The sequence below is a fragment of the Vigna umbellata genome, chromosome 3, assembly GCF_029865625.1.
Source record: "Vigna umbellata cultivar VRB3 chromosome 3, Vumbellata_1.0, whole genome shotgun sequence".
Classification (NCBI taxonomy): domain Eukaryota; kingdom Viridiplantae; phylum Streptophyta; class Magnoliopsida; order Fabales; family Fabaceae; genus Vigna; species Vigna umbellata.
Genome location: NC_142167.1, coordinates 49794493 through 49816353, shown reverse-complemented (window position 1 = coordinate 49816353; position 21861 = coordinate 49794493). Strand labels below are relative to the sequence as shown.

At 29.5% G+C, this 21861-nt stretch overlaps 3 protein-coding genes across 3 annotated transcripts; 1 reads left to right on the top strand and 2 right to left on the bottom strand.

Moving 5' to 3' along the window:
* The first annotated feature begins 1061 nt into the window (after nucleotides 1–1061).
* LOC124829962 (acyl-acyl carrier protein thioesterase ATL3, chloroplastic-like) lies at nucleotides 1062–4045 on the top strand. The gene is made up of 5 exons (XM_047303548.2): nucleotides 1062–1361; nucleotides 1615–1715; nucleotides 3217–3326; nucleotides 3498–3593; nucleotides 3668–4045. Exons 1-5 carry the CDS (start codon nucleotides 1093–1095, stop codon nucleotides 3782–3784), a joined length of 693 nt encoding a protein of 230 aa, XP_047159504.1. The 5' UTR covers nucleotides 1062–1092; the 3' UTR covers nucleotides 3785–4045.
* A 2912-nt stretch (nucleotides 4046–6957) lies between these two features.
* On the bottom strand, nucleotides 6958–10579 carry LOC124829961 (endonuclease 2-like). The gene is made up of 9 exons (XM_088110909.1): nucleotides 10425–10579; nucleotides 10151–10325; nucleotides 8812–8919; nucleotides 8664–8719; nucleotides 7828–7911; nucleotides 7658–7747; nucleotides 7510–7577; nucleotides 7245–7318; nucleotides 6958–7158 (listed from the first exon to the last, which is right to left on the bottom strand). Exons 1-9 carry the CDS (start codon nucleotides 10533–10535, stop codon nucleotides 7043–7045), a joined length of 882 nt encoding a protein of 293 aa, XP_087967035.1. The 5' UTR covers nucleotides 10536–10579; the 3' UTR covers nucleotides 6958–7042.
* A 6548-nt stretch (nucleotides 10580–17127) lies between these two features.
* On the bottom strand, nucleotides 17128–20575 carry LOC124829967 (endonuclease 2-like). The gene is made up of 9 exons (XM_047303553.2): nucleotides 20376–20575; nucleotides 20083–20257; nucleotides 19741–19842; nucleotides 19611–19666; nucleotides 18033–18116; nucleotides 17835–17924; nucleotides 17681–17748; nucleotides 17457–17530; nucleotides 17128–17369 (listed from the first exon to the last, which is right to left on the bottom strand). Exons 1-9 carry the CDS (start codon nucleotides 20487–20489, stop codon nucleotides 17254–17256), a joined length of 879 nt encoding a protein of 292 aa, XP_047159509.1. The 5' UTR covers nucleotides 20490–20575; the 3' UTR covers nucleotides 17128–17253.
* Nucleotides 20576–21861: the final 1286 nt, after the last annotated feature.

The window sequence follows — 21861 nt, the reverse complement described above, 5'->3', positions numbered from 1 at the left end:
ATAATCCCTGAAACGAACAATAGAAGACCAATTGTGTTGACAATTGCAATGGAATGACGCTGGACCTTGCTTGTAGTGAAGTTTCTAGCTTGGATTATTCGGTCCGACTTCCGAAGTTGTTTAGTTGGTCTTGGGAGAATCGAGGTGAACGACATAAGACAAGTTTCTACTTGGCCCAACGGTAGGCACCAAAAATGTTTTGAGTGTATAGGGTCAAGTGTATACTTAAAGCAATCTTCCTCACTCATCAATTTTCTTCCTTCTTGCTCGAATACTCTAATCGATAAAGTGTACTAGTTAAAGATGCTCTAATATTTAAGTCAATTCGGATTCGACTGGTCAAACAATTAATGTTGTAATAAATGCATCATAAAAATCTCAACAATCATACCTTTATCCTCTATTTATAAGTTTCTGTATAGGCTTATAGTTAAGGTTGACTTAATCACAACCCAATTTTGGTAAACCTAATTATTGATCTGTTTAGCTTAGTTAAATGATTAGTTGATTATGATCGACACTACTCGATTTTCTTACCGTTTGAACGATCAATTTAGGAGTAGTTTGAACAGTATGTATCGATCTATACATATAATATCTAAAATAGTTTATACTATAAATAAAAATTTATAATTGATTTGTGAATTAAATATAAATAATTTTTAATTTGTAAAATAATATCTAAGTTAGTTTATATAGTAATTAATTACTTTTCAAAATTGATTGATATATAATGATTTTTTTATGGTAAGATATAAATTTTGAATTCTTATATGTATACAAATAATTAAATGTAATGAGAAAGAGATAATCATTTTATCATGCAACATTCTTCTTCTTTAAGTATATTTGTCCTTTTGTATATTTTATCATATGTTGATGATTACATTTGTATCTGAAAAATAATTTTTTTTAAGTTTTATTTCTTCTTTATATTTATAATTTTGTTATCCAAATTACTTTGCTTTTAATATCGTATCATATGGCGTTTTCGCTTTCCCCATTACATTTTTTTTTCATTTTCCTTTATTTTAGCATGATGTATGAAAATTACCTTTTGCCACCAACCTAAAACCCACCGGTTTTGAAAGCATGATGAACAAGGAAAGTATAAAAGCAGTAACATGGATGATAACGCCTACTGTCACAATCCCGTTGCTCTCGAAAAAAATGTTCTCCAACCACGCTTCTACGGTGTCATTACCTTCCACATTATTCCTCAACGCGACGTCGTTTCGTCCCGAACGCCAATTGCCTTTTCTTTTTCTCCGCCGACCGCTCAAACCGCCGGCACTCCGATCAGTTTTGCCGGTGAGTTTCAGCGCCTCTACACCACTCTTCGATCTCAGAGGTGGCAAAGGGTAACTGCAATTTCCTCATATATCCCTTCTTTTACTCTTTAAACTCTTACCTGTGCGTTCAAGTACTGAACTTCAATTCGGGGCTTCATTGTGTGCAATTGACGGATCCCACTTGGAATTCCGCTAATTCTCTAATTTTTTACTGTGATGAGCAATTTTCTTTCGAGCTTCTTTTTTAAGTAGTGATTAATTTATTCATTGTCTATATATCTTCCTGCAATTTATAACCTCACGATTGTTTACGATGTAACAGAATGAGTGGATTCTGTGATGTCGAACTGAAAGTGCGTGATTATGAGTTGGATCAGTACGGTGTGGTCAACAATGCAATTTATGCAAGTTATTGCCAGCACGGTGAGATCTCATGCGCTTCTGAACTCTTATTGATAAATGAATTAGGGACTACCCTATCAACAAGTTTCTCCAGAAAGTACTTCGAGAAATCCCTATGCGTGAATTAAAAATAAAAATTTAAAAAGACTATACCTGAGGGCTCCACACGTACCCTTGATGTTACAGAAAGAAAATCTTGCATATATATATAATTGTAAACTATCTATGGGAGTAGATGTTAGTTTTGAAATGTTTACAGCACCAAATGAGTTTGAGGGGATTATTGTGGGATGTGATAAGCTGGTGGGTTTGACTACAGTTATTGTCTGCTTTTCTTGGTGTATATTTTGAGATCTTCGTCCTTTATATGTACAAAATTACATTTTTTATTTCTTTAAAACATGATCATGAATTTACAACGCAGTCTAGATTTGATATATTTTAGTGTTTGTAAAAATCATGAAGGTAAAACAACAAAATCAGACTAGCACAAGCAAGTGGTAAAAAATTAACAAACTTTCTTCCCTTTTCCTTATAAAACAAATGTATTGATTATGACAGCAATATTGTGAAGGAATTTAGTGGACAAGTTCTGAAATTGTATTCATGTGTAGTTTCATTGAAGTGTATTCCCCAGATTAGCATCTTGCTGAAAGAAAAATTCTCACTGTCAGTATGCAAGATAAAATAGGTGAACTCGGACAAAGAAGAAAGTCACAGTTTGTAAGAAATCAACGTTCATATATACACATGAACATTTGTTAGGTTATTATAAGAGAAGAAGAAAGAATATCACAGAAAATAGTGATAGGACACTGAAATATTTCTTGGACAAAAGCCAGATAATCTGGCATGTGTGTTTGGTATTACTAACTCAAGAAGAGTGATTTTGGGTGTTTCTTGGACTACAAGAATTACAGAGGGAGAAAAGTACTGAATAAAAATGAGTCATTCCAAGCATGTTAGTCAAACAAAGATTTTCTTGGAACTTCCCTGTTCAAGCATTTTATTCATCACTTGGGAAGAAATAACCTATGGAGCCTGACTCGAGGACTTATTTCCAACTCAAGGATATTTGCAGTATGAAAATGAGTGATAACCATTTAGTCTACTAAAGTTTCATCATATTCTGTACCTTTTTCAATAAAAAATCTGCCTTAAGATTTTGTATGGTTACATCAAAGCTTTATGTTCTAATTTAGATGCAATACAATGGTTCATCATCACGCTGATACTTATATTTGTTTCTCTAAGTTGTACATATAATATTTTTTCTTACAATCCATGTATGTGCTCGGAATGTTTCCTCTCTTTTGTTGATCTTTGTTTTGATATATTTCAGCCAGTATAATTGCTATAATCAGGGGATGGACAATTGACATGATACTGAATTGAAATGTATTCAGTTGGATAATCTGCAAACCTTTTAAATTATCCTTGTTCATGTGTGACAACTGTCAATTAAAATTCTACTTTCTATTTTAGATGTCTAAACTGACCAAATGCCATACATATTTGTTAGGTCGTCATGAACTCTTGCAAAGCATCGGTATTAATTGTGATGCCGTGGCTCGCACTGGTGATGCATTGGCATTGTCAGAACTGTCGCTCAAATTCCTTGCACCTCTAAGAGTATGCCTCTCCAATTCTGCTTGCTATTTCTGTATGTTAGGATATACATTTGTTGGGATGTAGTGTAAATAACCTCTTAATATGTTTTAGTACACTAAAGAAGGATATGATTTTCGTATAAGCTAGTTCTGTTTACTAATATTTGCTCTCCTTTTAAGAACATGCAACCAGAGTGGAGACGAATTTATTGTAAGGGTTAGGATTTCTGGGTCTTCGGCTGCTCGTTTATACTTTGAACACTTCATCTATAAGCTGCCAAACCAAGAGGTCTGTCTCCACCATTTATCGTATAGTTTTTTCCATCTTTGAATATTTGTTGATGTTTGGTGAATTGGTTGCAGCCTATTTTGGAAGCTAAGGCCACCGCGGTTTGGCTTGACAAAAACTATCGCCCTGTAAGAATTCCAGCGGACATGAAGTCTAAATTGGTAAAGTTTATTCGAGTTGATGATTCTTAATTCGGATACCAGATGACTATAGCTTATTGGTTAAAAGAGCATTCAACTATTTAAGTGCTGGCCTTATTAGCTTGTGAGTGGGAAGGAGCTAACGGTGCTCTGTAATGGATCCACCAATGAAGTTTTAAACTGTAAGAATATTAAATTCATGATGCTGAAAAAGAAGTGTTTTCATTTTTCTTGTTTTTCTGAGTCTGTGTAAGCCTTGTATGACTTAATTGAAAGAGGGGGAAGGAATTACAGGCTTGAAGCATTTTTCCATGTCCCTGTATCCTTAATTTCTTCAGGTGTTTGACAAAATGCCCTGTGTGAAATTGTTGCCATGCTTGTTCAAATATAAGCACAACGTGAACTTAGTGAAGAATCGAAATGTTATAGAAGGAAATTTCCATATCAAATAAAGTTGAAACTGATCAGAAGGTGATTTTTAGCAATATAGCCTTTATTTTGTTTTATGCGGATTGCATACTTAAAATTTTTGTAGTACATGCTTGGAACAACATTCGTCTTCATTGAATGTGTTCAACTTCGTTGATTAATTCACTTCCGTTGACAGTGATTGGAACCTATGTCAACTGATGTCTAAACACTCACGTAATCTGCTTGCTCCATTAAACAGATAATTTTACTGTTTGAAAAGTGCAGATTTAATTTAACTGAACATTTATCATTCTCCTGCAACCATGTACCACCTGGTTATGTGCAGTTAAATTCATATGATGATATCGGGTAGCTTATTAAAGAATTGATGGTATGTAACAGATTCATTTAAACACTGGAATAAAGTTTATTAACTGAAATCTTTTAATTTTTTGATTGTGATTATTGATATTGCTAAAGTCAACAAATCTGAAATAAACAAAAATTATTTTTGGTAATCTTTTATAATATTAGTGACATACATTTAACTTAAAATTGGGCATTACTCCGGTAACTTAAATTTTCTTTCATTTCACCTTTCCGTATTCTTTCAGTTTTTCTCTTACATTCAAACTAATTTAGCCTCTTCTTTTTCATATATATTTTGTCACTATCTCTGGAATTTACAGTTATAATTTTCCACAAAATAACACAATACGCCCATCCTCTTGCGAGTCTATTGTATAACCATTTTTGAGTGATTAGTATATTGACCACTGAGAAGTAGAAACCCTTAGTGTCATGAGAAGCAAAAAAGTGGTGTCTTGGATGAGCTGATTAGGTGTTGGAGCTTTTCACTTTACGTGACATTGCAAACCCTAACGCATGTCCCAACATGACTGTTCATATGTGTCTTGGACGAACAATTTAGTATTTATTCATAGTAATCTTCGTTTTCTTTTAAGAAACTTCTCAAAATAAAACTTTGAGATATTGTCAAATATGACTTATATGAATTTTTATTATGACAATGAAATTCTCATTGTTACTAACTTATATATTGATGAAGCAAAATTAGAAGTTATATTTTTCAATAAAGATTACAGATATAAAATTCAAACATTATGATATTTTTTTTATAAATGTTTCTCTTAATTTTTTTTTAATTTATACCCGTATCTTATTTTTTTTTTCAATTTAGTCGTATTCCCATATTCGTGTGTGTTTCATAACTTCCATTTCATCATAGTAATTTAGCATATACATGTCCCTGGCTAATTAAATGAGCATTTTCTTGCACACACTTAAGTTAAAAAAAAACACAAAGAATTGACTATTCTCAAATACATTTTTAAACACTTAAAAATATATTCCAAATATAAAAATATATTTTAGATTAGATAATTTGAAAGAGAAATACTTTTCAAAATATTCAATCCAAAACATACTTTTTATACATTACATATTAGATATTTCAAAAATAATTTTGATTGGAATGGCCTTCCGGAATATTTACTCCAAAAAATATTTAAAAACAAGGAAAATACAATTATAATTTCATGAGAGTAGTTTGGAGTTTACCGTGGAGGTGCAGTAAGGAAAGCCCTTGAATTTGAATTTGAAATTTCAATTTCAAATGACCTTGCATTTGCAGTTGCAGTTTTATTTGGTTTTAGAATTATATTACATTAGCAGGAGTTACCATTAAAATTGAATCTCTATTTCAAATTACTTTTTAATTAATAGAATTTAACCGGAATTAATTAGTGGCTATATTAAAATTCAATTATATTTGTGGTTGAAAATTTTATTGATTTATATTAAAATTAAATTGGATTTGTGGTTCAAAATTTTGTTAGATTCACAATTAAGCGCAAGTGTAGACATGCAAAAGAATAACTTCACTATAGAATATTTTATTATTAACCTTTGAAAACGTAAGCTAGACTGACACATAACTTTATATAAATTATACACGTATTTATTTTTTAATATTTAAAAGTAATCTATATACCAATGCTATAATTTATATTTACTATACTTATCTTTCCTAACGTCGACTATTGAAACTTTATACGTAATCTATTTATTATTTCGTCTCATTAGTGTTTGTTACTAAATAATTAAATTTTATTATTTTTGAGTTGGCTAAGTTAATGTTACATTCTCATAATAAATTAATATTAAATTTATATTTTCTTCTTATGAGTTTATTTCGTACTGTTTTAATATACCTTTCCACCTCAAATCATTCTTCCCTTGCATTTCGTATTTAATATTTATTAAAAGATATTTTGATATTTAAGTAAATAATTAATTTGATCAGGATAGAACAAAATTTTGAATTCACAATAAATTTTTTTTCTAATTTTTTATTCTTGATTCTCTATTCATAGTGTTTAGGATAAATATATGATTAATAAAACCCTATCACGACCTAATTATGACTCATTACCTATTAAATAACACTTACCAGTTATTTAAGTTTCAAGTAATTTTTAAGAATATATACGATTAATGTGTCATTTCGGTCTCTGATTATGTCTAACCGGACAGTCTTCATAATTTCACGGGTTTAAACATATTTATTTAGTCGTTTCTTCCGCTCGGTTCTATTTCTATGACCGTCGAGTCATACAGTACATATACTAATACTTTTTTCGTGTTTAGTTGAGGCAAATACCATAACTTGGATTTACATATAGTCCTTTGATACTAACTACTCGTTAGAGTTGATTATTTGTTATTTTAGTTAATTTAACACTAATTATAATTAATTTTTCTTGTAACGTTTTTATTGTATAATAACAATATCTTAGCAAGATTTGATTCACCGTTGAAAATAAATATAAAATGTTTGATAGTTCAAATCATTTTATTAACCATGATCGAATGACACTACATCTCCGCTGCATACTTGGTGTTAAAAATACGATTAAGAGCTGCAGCCAATCGAACTCCTCCTTGAGCTAACCGCAAATTCACTATCGGAAAACGAGAGAAGAAGTATTCATCTGCAGAGTGCATTTTCATGTTACAGTTAGAAAAAACAAAATGATAAAAGAAAATTTTCACAACTATCAAAACTCTCATTGCTTACCATCTAGTAGTGCACCTTCAGGGGCATCTTTATAGGCCCATTTACAGGCATCTTCCGCACTTTCAGACGCATATCTGAAAAAACTGACCCATGTTAAATAAACCATAGTAGACATGGGAATAACCTAAACTTTTTCAGTAAATTCAGATATCCATGAAAACGAAAATCATTACTAAAACTTTTTATATTTGTAATTGTTTTATATTTTAGTAAAATTTTGGAAATAAAAATTCAACAAAATATAAGAAAATGGAGGCATACGTACATAGCTGGGCATGATATGTCACCATTACTGCAGTGCTGCCAATCTTGTACTTCATTTGCCCATACTCTCTATTTATTATTAAAACAAGTTAGAGTGAAGAAAACATAAAACTTGAACAAACGAATCATTAGATTGAAGACACCAATACCGTAATATTCCTTTGAATTGCATCAACCAAGTCGTCGAAATCCTGATCGAATTTTTCAAACTCTGTTTCAATTATGTTATCATCCCAGACCTGAACGTTATATACTGTTAGTGGAGTGGTAACAGAGATCATTATGGTGTATGATCCAAGAAATTACGAATTTGATTTACCCGGTGAAGTTTTTGCGTTGCGTTATACCAAAGAACATTAATTGCATTGCCACCCTGGTCTGAGACAAAGCCACAATGTAGAGGCTACAGATAATAGAGAATAAAATGTCATTATAATGTAATGCAGATGGGAGATAATTGTATTTAAATGGGTCTTAGTTATTGGCTAGGACTTCGGTATATAAAACTTAAACAATTTATATACATACACAATAGATACTTTCATTAGTGAAAAGTTTTCTAAAGTGATTAAAAAACCAAATTCGTAAGAATTTGACTGAAAGCGACAATATCTTATTAGTGTGGAGATTTAATTCAAAACGGACAATACCTTATTAGTAAAGAGATTTATGTGTGTTAAACCTCCCTACAATTGATATCAAAACTAGGTTAAGCTCATATGAGTACAATGGTCCTGTACCGAAAGTCTTCCTGACAAAGACTTCCAGATAAAGGTAACTCGTTAAATGATCAGTGGTACAAAAAGGGATAGTCGAATTCCTCCGCTAGAAGGGGAGTGTACCAATACAGAAGGGACTCACTCTTGAGGAAAAAAATTATTAAGAATCCAAGTGTGAGTCTAAATCCCACAATGGGTAGAAATGTGAAAGTAGAGCAATATATAAGTGTGAAGACCCATTAATCCATTGTCTTAAGGTTTTAGATACAGAATAGTGTCAATCCCTTATGTAATTAGGTTCAAATCTCGTTAGTGTTGTATTTTTTCAGCAGTGAACTTCTTTCTCGGTAGACTTAACAAAACTCAACTATTATTTACCCTAATATCTATATGAGTAAAAACATGTCTTGAAATAAATAGATGCACGTATTAATACCTGATGAATGTCACCAAAAAAATGTGAAAGGAACAGAAGAGCTTCAGTGAGATTATCTGATGTTGATGATGAAGCAAAAATTGTTAGTGTGCAAACAATAGAAGTGATGTGGGTATATATAACATTATAGTTTGAAAAAAGGGTTTACAATTAGATTCTATGTTACTTCCGTATCCGAGGAGCTGGTTGGTGTAGTTGTAAATAGCTGCCACAACACATCGATTTTGAAGTCCTGTTCTCGGATCTACACAATCTCCTGAAAGTTCAACTACTAATTAGTACTTCTACACCAAAACACATCACATTATTCCTTCAAATTATTAAACATATAAACTTATTTATTTTAGATTTTATATCAAGACATTGATTAACTATTAATTTTACAAGTCAAGTCATGTGCAAATCTTTTATGGCTTCAATACAAAATATCTCGTGTCATCATCATCAACTTTTGTTTTACTTATTCTATGTTTCTCTTCATATATATGCTTAATAAAATTATACAATTAGTCATTGGAAACAAATAGTTATTTATATTTCATATTATTTTGCTAATTTTTAATTAATTATTAAAATACTTTTAAACCTTTTTGTGATTTTTCCCTTTATTTTGTTTATCATAATAATCAATATCTTTACCATGATATTACTATCATCTGGTGAATTCTATAACACATCAAGCAAAACACATTTAATATATATTACTTTTGAACATTTATGCGATGTACACATTTCAAATTAACACGTGCACGTGAATGATAGATGAAACTTTTAACTTATTAAATGCTTAATTTAAAAAAATATTTTATAGTAAAAATATTAATCATAGATCAAAGGTAATTTTTGCACATAATTTATTTATTTTAGATATTTAATCGTCAAATTTTAGTTTTACAAGTGCCAATTCTTATTAATATATTCATGACAGATAAATATAAAAATCGTGGAGTATGTATATTTGAAATATAAAACTAAATATTGTTAAAGATTTCCACAGTAACCGAATAACAATAGAAAATAGTAGACTCATTATATCATAAAATGTATTAGAATAAATTTTAATTTATAATTCTAAGAAATCAACTTTAAATTTAATTTAAATCCACAAATAAATTTATATTCATGTCACATAAATATAAAAATTACAAATACATACAAATCTTAAACATAGAAATACACATTAATAAATGATGTTATAACAATTTGATAATATATATAATAATAAATCTAACAAATAATAAATTTAAAAAAATTAAACTCTAATATATGAGTTTAATAATAATATTATATTAAAAACTCAACTTTAATATATGTCATAATTTACACCAATTTATATACATTATAAATTCACCTTTATCTTTAAAATTTCTAAAAAAACAGGTAAATTTGAAGTATAATTTAAATTTATAAGATAAAAAATGAGCTGGAGGTAAGATGTATATTTTGTCTTGAATATTGGAAAGATTTGAGAGGAAAAAGCAACTTACTGGTGTGATCGTAACTGCAAACGGAGTCGGGAGTATCAGCAAAGTGCAAGGCGGAAGACCAAGGAATCGCCCTCCTCACATCATCTGGCCACGAACACAGGCTAGCCAGATCATTTTCTGCAGATTTCGGCAATAATTTGCTTACAGCTTCTGCAGCTGCAGTGTCCAGGCGAGCCTGCAAAATCAAATTTCAACCGAAGGAAAGATGTTACTGATACACTACATTGAACGTTGGAACACAAGATACAGATCTAGATAGAAGAGAAAGAGAAACCTGAGCAATCTTGCATACAATGGCGTGCCCTTCTTTTCCCCATCCTTCTGCATTTGGAAGCACCAGCATCAGTGACACTATGACCACTGCCTCAATTCTAAAACTACCCATTTTTCCTTACTGTACCTCTCCAACCATACAAATAATATATATAATGCATATTTTCCTTTTAATAACGAGAATGGAATGGAAGATTCTAGTTTCCATATCAATAACATTATTTTTTATTTAAAACTTTAAAGTCTTAAAACGTCAATGTGCTGTGTTTGTATGAATATATAGTTTTTTTATATTTAATTAGTATTTTGATTTCAAATTAATTTAACATGATTTTTTATTTGTTTCATTTAGTTTTTATTTTATTTAAAATTATTTAATATGTTTTTGTTTTGTTAAATTGCCTTAAAAGGTGATTATACGTTTTTTTTCCTTCCTTCACTCTTTTCTTATTTTCTCCTTCTCTCTTTTAGAGTTTCTTTACCCTTCACACTCATTCCACCCAAACAACTAGAACCGGATTAGATAATTATTTTTTAGATTTTAGTATGAGAAATCATATAGCAAAACATTTTGCCATTTATTTTACTTGTCCATCATAGCATAGATGAATAACGATCATCAAGCCAAATGAGATAACAGATGTTATTTTGTTTCTATATTATTTAACTTTGTAATTTTGATTAGTGATGATATTTTGGATTTCTAAATTTTGATTTTTTAAGAATATTACAATTTTTTTAGTTTTCTCTACATGTTACATGGAATCACAAATTCTATAAAAGTAATAAAAATGAAGTTAATGTAAGAATAATTTGAAAGAGTGACAAAGCTTCACATTTCATTTTCTTATAAATTAACTATTTTAGGAAGTTATTAGTTTATAATTTATCGATAGTTGCATACCACTTAAACTACATCAAACTGATGATCCAAATTAATATGAAACTAATCAATATATATTAGATTCACTTAGTCATTCGATTAAGTTAAACAAATTAGTAATCAGGTTTAATAGAATTAAGTCATGATTAGGCTGATTATAATTAGAAGTTCATGGAGAAACTTGTAAATACAGGTTAAATGTATAATTGTTGAAACTTTTGTGACACATATATTACAACATTAAACTGATCGAATACTGAATTGACTTAAGCATCGAAGTATCTTTAGTAGATAAATCTGATCAGTTGAAGAACACAAACAATAAGAAAAAGAGTTAAGGAGTGAAGAAGATTGCTTGAAGTGAATACTTGACCCATACACCCAAAATATTTTTGCAACATTATGAAACCAAACAGAATCTTTTAAACCTACACAGTGAAACATAATGAGCAACCAAACATAAGAGAAGATTGTTAATAACTAAACCGACACGATTGAAATGATAAGAAAAATACAGTGACAAATGAACGAGACATAAAGAAAGTAAAGATAAAAAAAAAAAAATAAAAACACTTAAACACTTAAAATTGAAAATGAGATCATTGAACAGGAAAAGGATAACAAAGATCCTATGTCATCCACCTTATCCTCTCGAAGCTAGATAAATAATCTTGGAAGGAGCCATACCAAACAATACAAGATAGCAGTTTCGCTACAAGAAAAAATTGTTGCCATTCCGTGACAATTGTCAATACGGTTGATATATTGTTTTGTTCGTTGCAATAATAGTAGATATACATACATCTGTATTTTATATTTTAGAACAATAATGTTTTTATTTTATGTACACATACATACATTTGTATTTTATATACTTTAGTCAAATATAATTTTTTTATATTTTTTCTTTGTAACATATATATTTATAATTTTTACTTTTATATATATATATATATATATATTACTTAATATTTTAAATGTTGATGAATATTAAAAAAATAGAAAAGATGTGCTGTCAGTTTTAGTGAGCTGTAGAGAGGAGACAACTTTTCTAAAAGTACTGGTTTTGTCTTTGTTTTGATTTAATTATGTTGTACTGTCAGAGCTTTGAAGAATTCAAAATCTTTAACTTTAATCCATAAATGTTAACAACCCAATCAACATTCATTGAATTTTGCATTCCAAGGATCTGTGCTCTGACACCCAGCTAGGCACTGCTGATATGAATGCAATGTGTACAGAAATAATGGACGTTGGACGATATTATAAAGTATTGTACGCGAGCAGATGGAAATTTTGATGATGTCGATTATTTTTGTCTACCAAAAGAAACTAGACATATAACGTGTGATCTGGATAGAGTATTGCGTTATACACTTTTTCTTATAATTATTAATTGTCACGTTTTAAACACTGTGTTAGGTGATCAAGGAGACGGATTATATTTTATTATATGTGAAGAGGATAGAAAAGATCAATGAAAATAGAAAATATTGTTTTACTATATGTTTGGACATAAAAAAAGTAAGTAATTAGTTTTATTATTTAAATAATTTATCTCCTAATAAATTTGTCATATTACTTAATTAACAAAAGGTATCTTTCTATATTTTTACTCCACCAAACTACTAAGAATGCAATTTTATCCATTATTGGTTTCTCATTTTTTCCAATACACTTTTTATCTATTCGTTTTTAATTTCTTTCTTCAAATTATACTCTTATATCATGTATCAATTGTTTCATACTATAAGTTAGATAAGTCAAGTCAATGTTTGATCATTATTGGTTAAGTTGAAAGAATTATATTCTAATTATTTGGTATAACTTGTCTTAGTGATAAGAGTTTAATCTAGTAATTGGCATTAAATTCAATATTATGAATTTAACTTTTCAATGAGAGATTTTGCAGGTTGAATAAGTATCCTTTGATAATTTTGATTTTATTGAAAAAAGTTTTTGTTGAATTTTTTTAATTTGGTTGACTTTTCTTTTAAAAGAAATATTTTTCTTATATTAAGAGATTGAGCACTAAACTTAAGTTTTGGTAGCAAATATCTAAAACATGATATTTACAATATTAGGTTAAAGGATTTAATTGAAAAGGTTTGTCATTTACCACATTATTGTAGATATTTCTTTTAAACTTTACACATTATTTACACAATTTTTTTGAAGGAATAATAAAGACACGAACTGCACACCAAAAATGTTTACTATGCCACCATGTTAAGACTTAATGATCTAATACACTTTTTTACCAACAAAAACATATATAAGTACATTTACATGAGACATTAGAATAATAAATGCATGAACGTAATGTACTTCTGTTTGCCTTTCTTTCTTTATTTGTGTAGATAATGACAATATCAAGTTTTACTCAAAAGCACACTGCACATGGATCAGAAAGATGTTGTGAAATAAGGAAGACATTCTTGGAATGTTTCCTAAAGCTTTATGTCCTACTTTAATAATCGTATAAGCTCTCACTACTAAAGTAGTGTTGCTCTTCCCAAGATGCAGAGAAGCATAAATCTTCACACAAGAAGTCACTTACTCTTAAGAATGTCAACTCTCTCTAAGTAATGGTCATCTCTCGAAGAAAACTTTATAAGGAGGACTCCCTAAAGAGAAAAGAAGAACTTTTGCAATCATTGAATTGTTACGTTGTTATTCTCTTCAGAAGCTTACATCGTCTGAGTCTGTTCTAAGAACAAGGAAATGTCTTTCAAGTTATCAAATTTTATTTTATTGAATTTATCCTCTCTTTAAGAGTTATTTGAATATGTACTTGTAATCAAAACACTGATTGTGTTTGTATAATCAGAAATGAATTAAAATACGTGTATTGTTTAACTTAGTTGAGCTAAACGTTCTAAACAAGTTGTCTAGGGTTGATACTTGGAGTGATTAAACTTAGACTAGTCATGTTGACAAGGGGAACCAAAAGTGGTTGATAAGATTAGTAGAACCCTTTAAGAGGTCATAAGAGAGATTTGACGTACCTTAAGTTGAGTGATCCAATATAAAAATACGTGTGTTATTAATTTTCTGTTTAAAACGTTTTCCTAAATGCTTCCTTGAAAACACAAGCCTCTAACAACTACTGTAGTTTATCCAACACTCGTAATTATTATTAAACATTGTTTTTGCGAAAAGTTTTGAAACACTATTCAAACCCTCTATGAAGATTTACAAATATTTAAGAAGATTATGTTAGATTTCAAAAGATTTGGTAGTTATTATCTTTTGATATTTTTTATCTATTAAATAAGATAATTATTTAAAAAATTCAAATAAAATATTTAAAGATATATTTGTCCCAAATTAAATAAGCTAAACTCTTATTCACTTGGGCTATCATGAATTATTTTTAGACCTTGTATTAAGGATCAAGTAGTGTAGGATTTCTTTTTAGGCCTTGTATTAAGGGTCAAGTAGTGTAGGATTTTTAAACAATCTTGCTTAAGTTGTAGGGAAATATTTGTGCCTAGCTTAAGCTAATATTGGGTGATTAGTTTTGTAATCTAGCTTAGTGGAGGGTGTCATGAGACATGGTGGCTACATGTCAAACTCATAGTGAAGAGTTTTCTTATAAACGTAATGATCATGTATCATTTTTCTAGTGGATAACTTTTGCTAAAGTGACGTTCCACATGACAAGCTCTTAGTGAAGAGTTTTCTTATAATGGTAGTGACCATGTGTCATTTTCCAAGTGGAGAAACTTTTGCTAAAGTGGCTTTCCACGTGACACTCTAGTAGTGGAGAGTTTTTCTAAAAGTTAGTGTTACGTGTCAAGTTGTCATTCACCAAGATAGATTTTTTAGGGTTTGGTGCAAGATAGCATTTTAGGTTTTGGTCCACTTTGGAGACACCTTCATCTATAAATAAAGGTGTCTCTCCCATTATAAATCCACTTTGAAATTAGTAATGAAATGCTACCAAATTTTTTACTCATTCTTAAGTTGTCTCTAAGTCATGATTAGAGCATCCCATGAGATCCCTATAGCCACCCATCTATGGAGTTGGTCCAACCTCTCTAAGAGCATCATCAACCATAACCATCTCCATTCCATCACTTAAACCACCAAAACCGAGAGCAACCACCGCTATCTTCAAAGCTTTATGCCACTTCTACCACCATACATTCATCTTCTTGCTTTGACTCAAACTAACTTGAGGAGGAGCCTATCATTTTATATGGAAAAAGATAAGAAAAAAATGGAAAACTGGACCAAAATTTAATTCTTAATAAATTAAATTCGTATTATAAATACAAATGAGAGCTTAATTCGTAAATTATCATGTTTGAATCCATTTGGATAATTATTTTTAAAAAATTATCTTAATTAATTATTCTTCGTTTAAGCATTTTATTTTTCTTCCGATCATGACTAATTTTGACACTATGTGTAGTAGAAAAACTTATAAGATTCTTTAAATAAAATCTAAAAATACAAAAACAATATGAGTTTAGTTCTCTATGAACTATTTTATGAAAGAAAATAAAAATAAAAATAAGGTTAACTTTTGTTAGAATCGTGCAATGGAATATTAAAGCCTAGATAAAATCAAAAGGGTGAATTGATTTACTAATTAAAAAAATTTAAATTTTTTTTCCTTCTCATAAATTTATTTTATAACAAAAATCAATTCTTTTAACACAAGAACAATAAAGTAAAGAGTATAGGGAAAGAGAAATTTGCACATGTAGTTTTATGCTTGGATCAAAAGAGTCTATGTCCAATTGTTAATATATCTAAAGAGGGATTAATTAATCACTAAAAATAACTAGAACTTACAATAACAAAAGAGTAGAGTAAATGTTAGAAAACACCTCTGTTAAAGGTACAAGAGATGAACAACACTTCCTTTGACACACAAATGATGGAAAACTTATCCTAGGCACAACAGATGTTTACACTCACTTCGACACACTTAGTGGAAGCACTTCCTTCTACCAACACTAGGTATTACAAGCTCTTAACTTAGAACACAAAGAGTTTCTCAGCACAAGCACTAAACTATTCAAAAAGGATTAACAGTTTCAAAAACATTCAGAGACAAACTATTTATAAACTCAAATATGAAAGTTGGTTAGGCTCATAATCATCAATTGCCCTGATATGCTAGATAATCAGCAAGTGCGCTTCCTTTTATTGTTGTCCGAGTGAAGCTGAAAAGCCTTTTCAGAACTGCCATTAATAAGAGATTATCTCAAGTGATAATCGATTATTTTACAAATACAAATCCTTATGGTCTCTCCAATAGATCGTGTATCTTTCTATGCTAAGTCTAATCTACAAGTACAAATACAAAAGTTTTACATTGAACTACAAATTGAACTACAAATTCTACTGATCTTCAAACAAAAAGTTAACTTCATCATTAAAACATCATTTACTTCAGTTCTTCCTTTGTTGTTAACAACTTTTTTTTTTATAAATTAAAATTTTATTATATAAATTAATTTATGAAAAGTTCTTCATATTATTTTCTTAAATAATCCATGAATGAAATTTAACTTATGATATTTTTTTCTTATTTTTCTTTCCATTATAAGTCTGTCCAATCATTCACTGATGACCAAATAAATTGTTTATTGCAATTACAAGTCTCACCTCTCCGAAAAATTATCACACAACATTTTTCTTCTTATTTTAATACATCTTAAATTCACCTATTTAAATTATGATTTAAAAGTTTGATGCATGCCACATTTTAATGAATTCAGTATCATCATTCTCATTTATTTGATTCAATGAAAGCACCTATAATATGATATCAAATTGCTCATGAGCGGCCCCTCCCAATGTCTTTCTTTTCGTAATCAGCAAAGTTACCTAAAATCTTAAAACACACAAACTAGTTGAACAAATTAGCTTTTACGGTTTATTCTATTATAACATGGAAATTGTTGATCTATTTCTAACCTTCAATAAATTACATTGACATTAGAGATACTGTGTCAAAAATACGATTAAGAGTTGCAGCCAATCGAACTCCTCCTTGAGCTAACCGCAAATTGACTATCGGAAAACGAGAAAAGAAGTATTCATCTGCAGAGTGCATTTTGATGGTATAGTTAGAACAGAATAAGACAAAAGAGAGGTTTTCACAATACTATCGAAATTACCATTGCTTACCATCCAGTACTGAACCTTCAGGGGCACCTTCATATGCCCATGCACAGGCATCTTCTGCACTTTCAGAAGCATATCTAAAACATTTACCATGTTAATTAACAGCGAATACAAACATTCTTTGAAACAAAAAGGAATAAAAAAAAAAACCAAGTTTATGAGATGTTAGTCATGATATTTTTTATGCAATGATGAACGATCTTAGTAATGGATTTTAAGGGACATACATAGCTGGGCATGATACGTCGTCGTTTCTGCAGTTCTCCCATTCTTCTACTTCATCAGCCCATGCTTTCTGTTCATTAAAATAGACTACAAAAAATCAAAATTCAACTCACAAATCCTTATGTTGAAGACAACAGAAGAACCTTCACACCATACCGTAATGTTCTTTTGAATTGCATCAACGAAATCGTCAATATCGTCGTAGAATCTTTCAATTTCTGTCTCAATAATGTTTGCATCCCAAACCTGTACACATATAATTATATGGTATATATATTATATGGTATATATATTATATGGCAGGAACAGAGATGATGATGTTATATGGTTGAAGAAAATTGTAATTTAACGTACATGGTGAAGATTTTCCTTTCTTCTGTACCAGCGAACGTTGATGTCATTGCCACCCCTGTCTGATGCAAAGCCACAGTGTAGAGGCTATCCATAAAGCGCATAATTAAAATAAAAAAGTAATATTATTATCAATGTTGGAGTTCCATCCATTTAAATTCATGCAGGTATTCACAACCACATACACTTTTACATTTATTTGACACACAATATAAGAATAAAATAGTTATAAACTTTTGTATTTTATCAAGAAAGAAGAAAGAAAAAGTAAAAGAGGTTAGTGTCAAATAAATGTAAAAAATTTATGTGTCAAAGTATCATTTTTCATTTATAATTTAAGCAGTGATACTTTAACAACATGGTAAAAAGACTCATTTCACACGCTAAGTGTCATTAAATTTTTAAGTTATGTATTGTGATGGTTTGGAAATTCAAGAAAGATGAGTCTCGTGTCAAATGAATGTTAAAAATAAAAAATGTCTCAAAGTATTATTATGTTATAATTTATATGAAACATTTCCTATTGCTTATTTTAATCCATTACTTTTTTTTAATCAATATTTGTGAATTTGTTTCTTAAAAAACTATTTTAAGAAAAATTTTAGAACTAAATATGCAAAAACTTAATAACAATAAAAGATAAACCACTAAAAGTAACATTTGAGGCTAATTTAACCAGTATGAAAAATACATCAAATAGTTTATTCAGAAGTTTCTAATTTATAAATTAGCCCGTTTGTAATTTCTAAATTATAACTAATTTAACTTTTCTCTATTACTACGTATTTATATTTTAATATATTTTTTATTATCTTTATTATACTTTTACCCTTTATTATTTATTTTAATTTTATAAAATAATTAATTGTTGTATTATTTTTACTATTTGTGAAATTACTTTTTAATTTTTATGCATTTCAAGTTTAAAAAGAATTATCATTACAAATTAAATTTATTAATGCTTCATTATAAATAATATGTCAAAAGTATACACAGTAAAAATTATAAAAACAATTAATTATAAAGAGAGTTTAAATTAAAATTTAAAAATAAATTTAATTGATATTCATTATATAAACTCATTTAAATAAAACGCCCTATTCAAACTAAAAAAAAACTTATTAAACTTTTAAGGAATAAAAAACTAGTAAAAAGTTTAATTAAGAATTTAAACATTTTAAAAATATATATATAAATATAATTTCATAATAAAATATTTTTTAAAAGAAGCATAAATATTTAACTCACACACTAAAACTTATATAATTTATATTCATCAACTAATTTATTAGCTAGTTAATCAAATACTTTTGATCTAATAAATTATTTTGTCAATTTAAAACCTATAAATTAGAAATCTATTACCTAATAGTTAATACATATCACTCTCAACTACCTTATCAAATAGTTTTGATAAACAAAACCTTATAATGTACTAAAATTAACTTTCCTACCTAAAACTTGCCTAATTCTTTCCTTCTTCTTTTTCCATTAATTATAGCGTTATGGATTGAAACTTCAGTAGCGACCATAGAATGACTCGAAAAATAGATGCAAGTAAATGCATATATAAAAATATACCTGATGGACGTCTCCCATAAAATGTGAAACGAATAGCAGAGACTGAGTGAGATTATCTGATATAAGAAAAGAAAATTGTTAGTGAGGTCGAAAATGATGTGGATAAATACAGCATTAGTTTGATATTTACATTTGGTTTTGGTTCCATACTCCAGGAGCTGGTTGGTGTAGTTGGTAATGGCCGATACAACACATCGCCCTTTAATTCCAGTTTTCAAGTCTACACAATCCCCTGAATGTTGAAGATTCATTTTAATATGTATGTAAGGTTTTACAAAAAATCTAATATATGTTAAAACTTTTTGAAACAATTTTTTTACAGTGTGTTACTGTTTTATTGACTCGTATATTTGAAACAGACCAATCACACACCACGACATAAACATAGTAAAAAAATTATCAAAAAAAAATGGTTAAAAGAAAGAAAACTTTGTTATATAGATAGAAAGAGTTGAGAGAAGAAGGGAGTTACTGCTGTCCTTGTAGTTGCAAGCGTTGTCAGGAGTATCTGCAAAGTGCAAAGCAGAGGACCAAGGAAAAACCACCCTCAAACTATCAGCCCATGAACACTTGCTGGCTAAGTCATTGTTCGCAGATTTTGGCAATAGTTTCTTCACAGCTGCTGCAGCTGGACTGCTCAGTCGAGCCTGCTCAAAATCAAATCAATTCAAGAAAGTTTTGGCAAAGAATAATTATACATCTTTTTCTTTCTTCACTGTATTGATTTTAGTAAATTTATGATTCCGACATGATATGTGAACGTACCTGAGCAATTTTGCAAACAATGGCATGTCCTTCCTCTCCCCAGGCATGGGTATTTGGAAGCAAAAGCACGAATAAGACTATGGCCACTGCTTCAACTACTCTATGACAACCCATTCTTCTCTGTACTATTCAAAACTATGCAAATAAATCCAACTTCGCTTGCTTTTCTCGTATACTTATATCCACACGTTTCCATTGGATAACCCTGTTTGTTAAATACCATTAGGGGTCTCAAACCCGATCTGCGCACATAGAATATTAATGTTAGATCTCCGATAAATACGTAATTTCTAATTGAAAAAATAAAAAATCTCTCCGTAATTATTAGAAAGATCGAATGGTCAAGGTAAAATGAGATATATAATCATAATAAGTTAGATTTCTTTTTCAAACTAATTTTGTTTTACCATTATTCAATTTACCTATAAATATCCTACAATTCGTATCACTGGACCAAACAATTCTCAAACAAATAACTTCATACACAAGTTAAGTTGTCCAACAAACTTTAAAACATGAAATTGTATATACATAAACATTTATAACTTTTACAAATACTCTCTAAAAAAATTGTATTAAACTTAAGATATTTACAAATGAAAACAATATTATTCTCCTTGTTTTCAACCTACTATATGAAGCATCATCTCTAGAAGATCCTAAATTAAGCACATGACCATTAATCACACCAATATTTTCTCTTTTACTTCTTATAAATTTACTTATGTCCGTGTCACTAGATTGACAAAAAATACGTGTTTTTATATCGTAGAATGTTCTTCAACAAAAGTAGCCCTTATAATCTTTTGGATGGCCACATAAGTTGGAGGTTGTTGCATCCAGTCAACATGATCATCAGAAACAATTTATAGTAATAATTGTATTGTATGATCGCCGGTCAAAGAAAGATTGAACGGTCAATTGTTATTTAGACAAAGCAAATCGAGCTACTTGCAAATGAACAACCATGAAATTGGACCGAACAATCATGTGACAAAGGAATTATCTCTAATGCTGAACAACTTAAGGTAAAGTGTGATTACCTCCAAGTAGGCCATAATTAGGTTGTCGTTAATCAAGGTCCATGTTGAAATCTCTAAAAGTCAAAACATGAGGTTGAGTTTGGGAGAGAGACGTGTGCAATAGATAAGGCATAGACCATTCTGTCGATGGCTGTGGGAGACGACAACATCTTTCGTCAACAGTGTGGAGAGGCAACGACGTCTTATGTCTGACGATGTGGGGAGGCAACGACTTGTAGGACTCTATGTGAGGACTTCTATAAAGAGTATTTATGGATACTAAAACAATAGACAAATTAAAAATTTAAAAATATTATGATAATTGATGAACTAATAGTTTTAACATAATTTCAATTTTGTCACTACGTTCAATTTATCGTGACAAGTTAATTAAACCTATCATATTAAGTTTTTTTTTTCTCTTGTTATGACATATTACATTTTACTAGTCATAATAAGTGTTA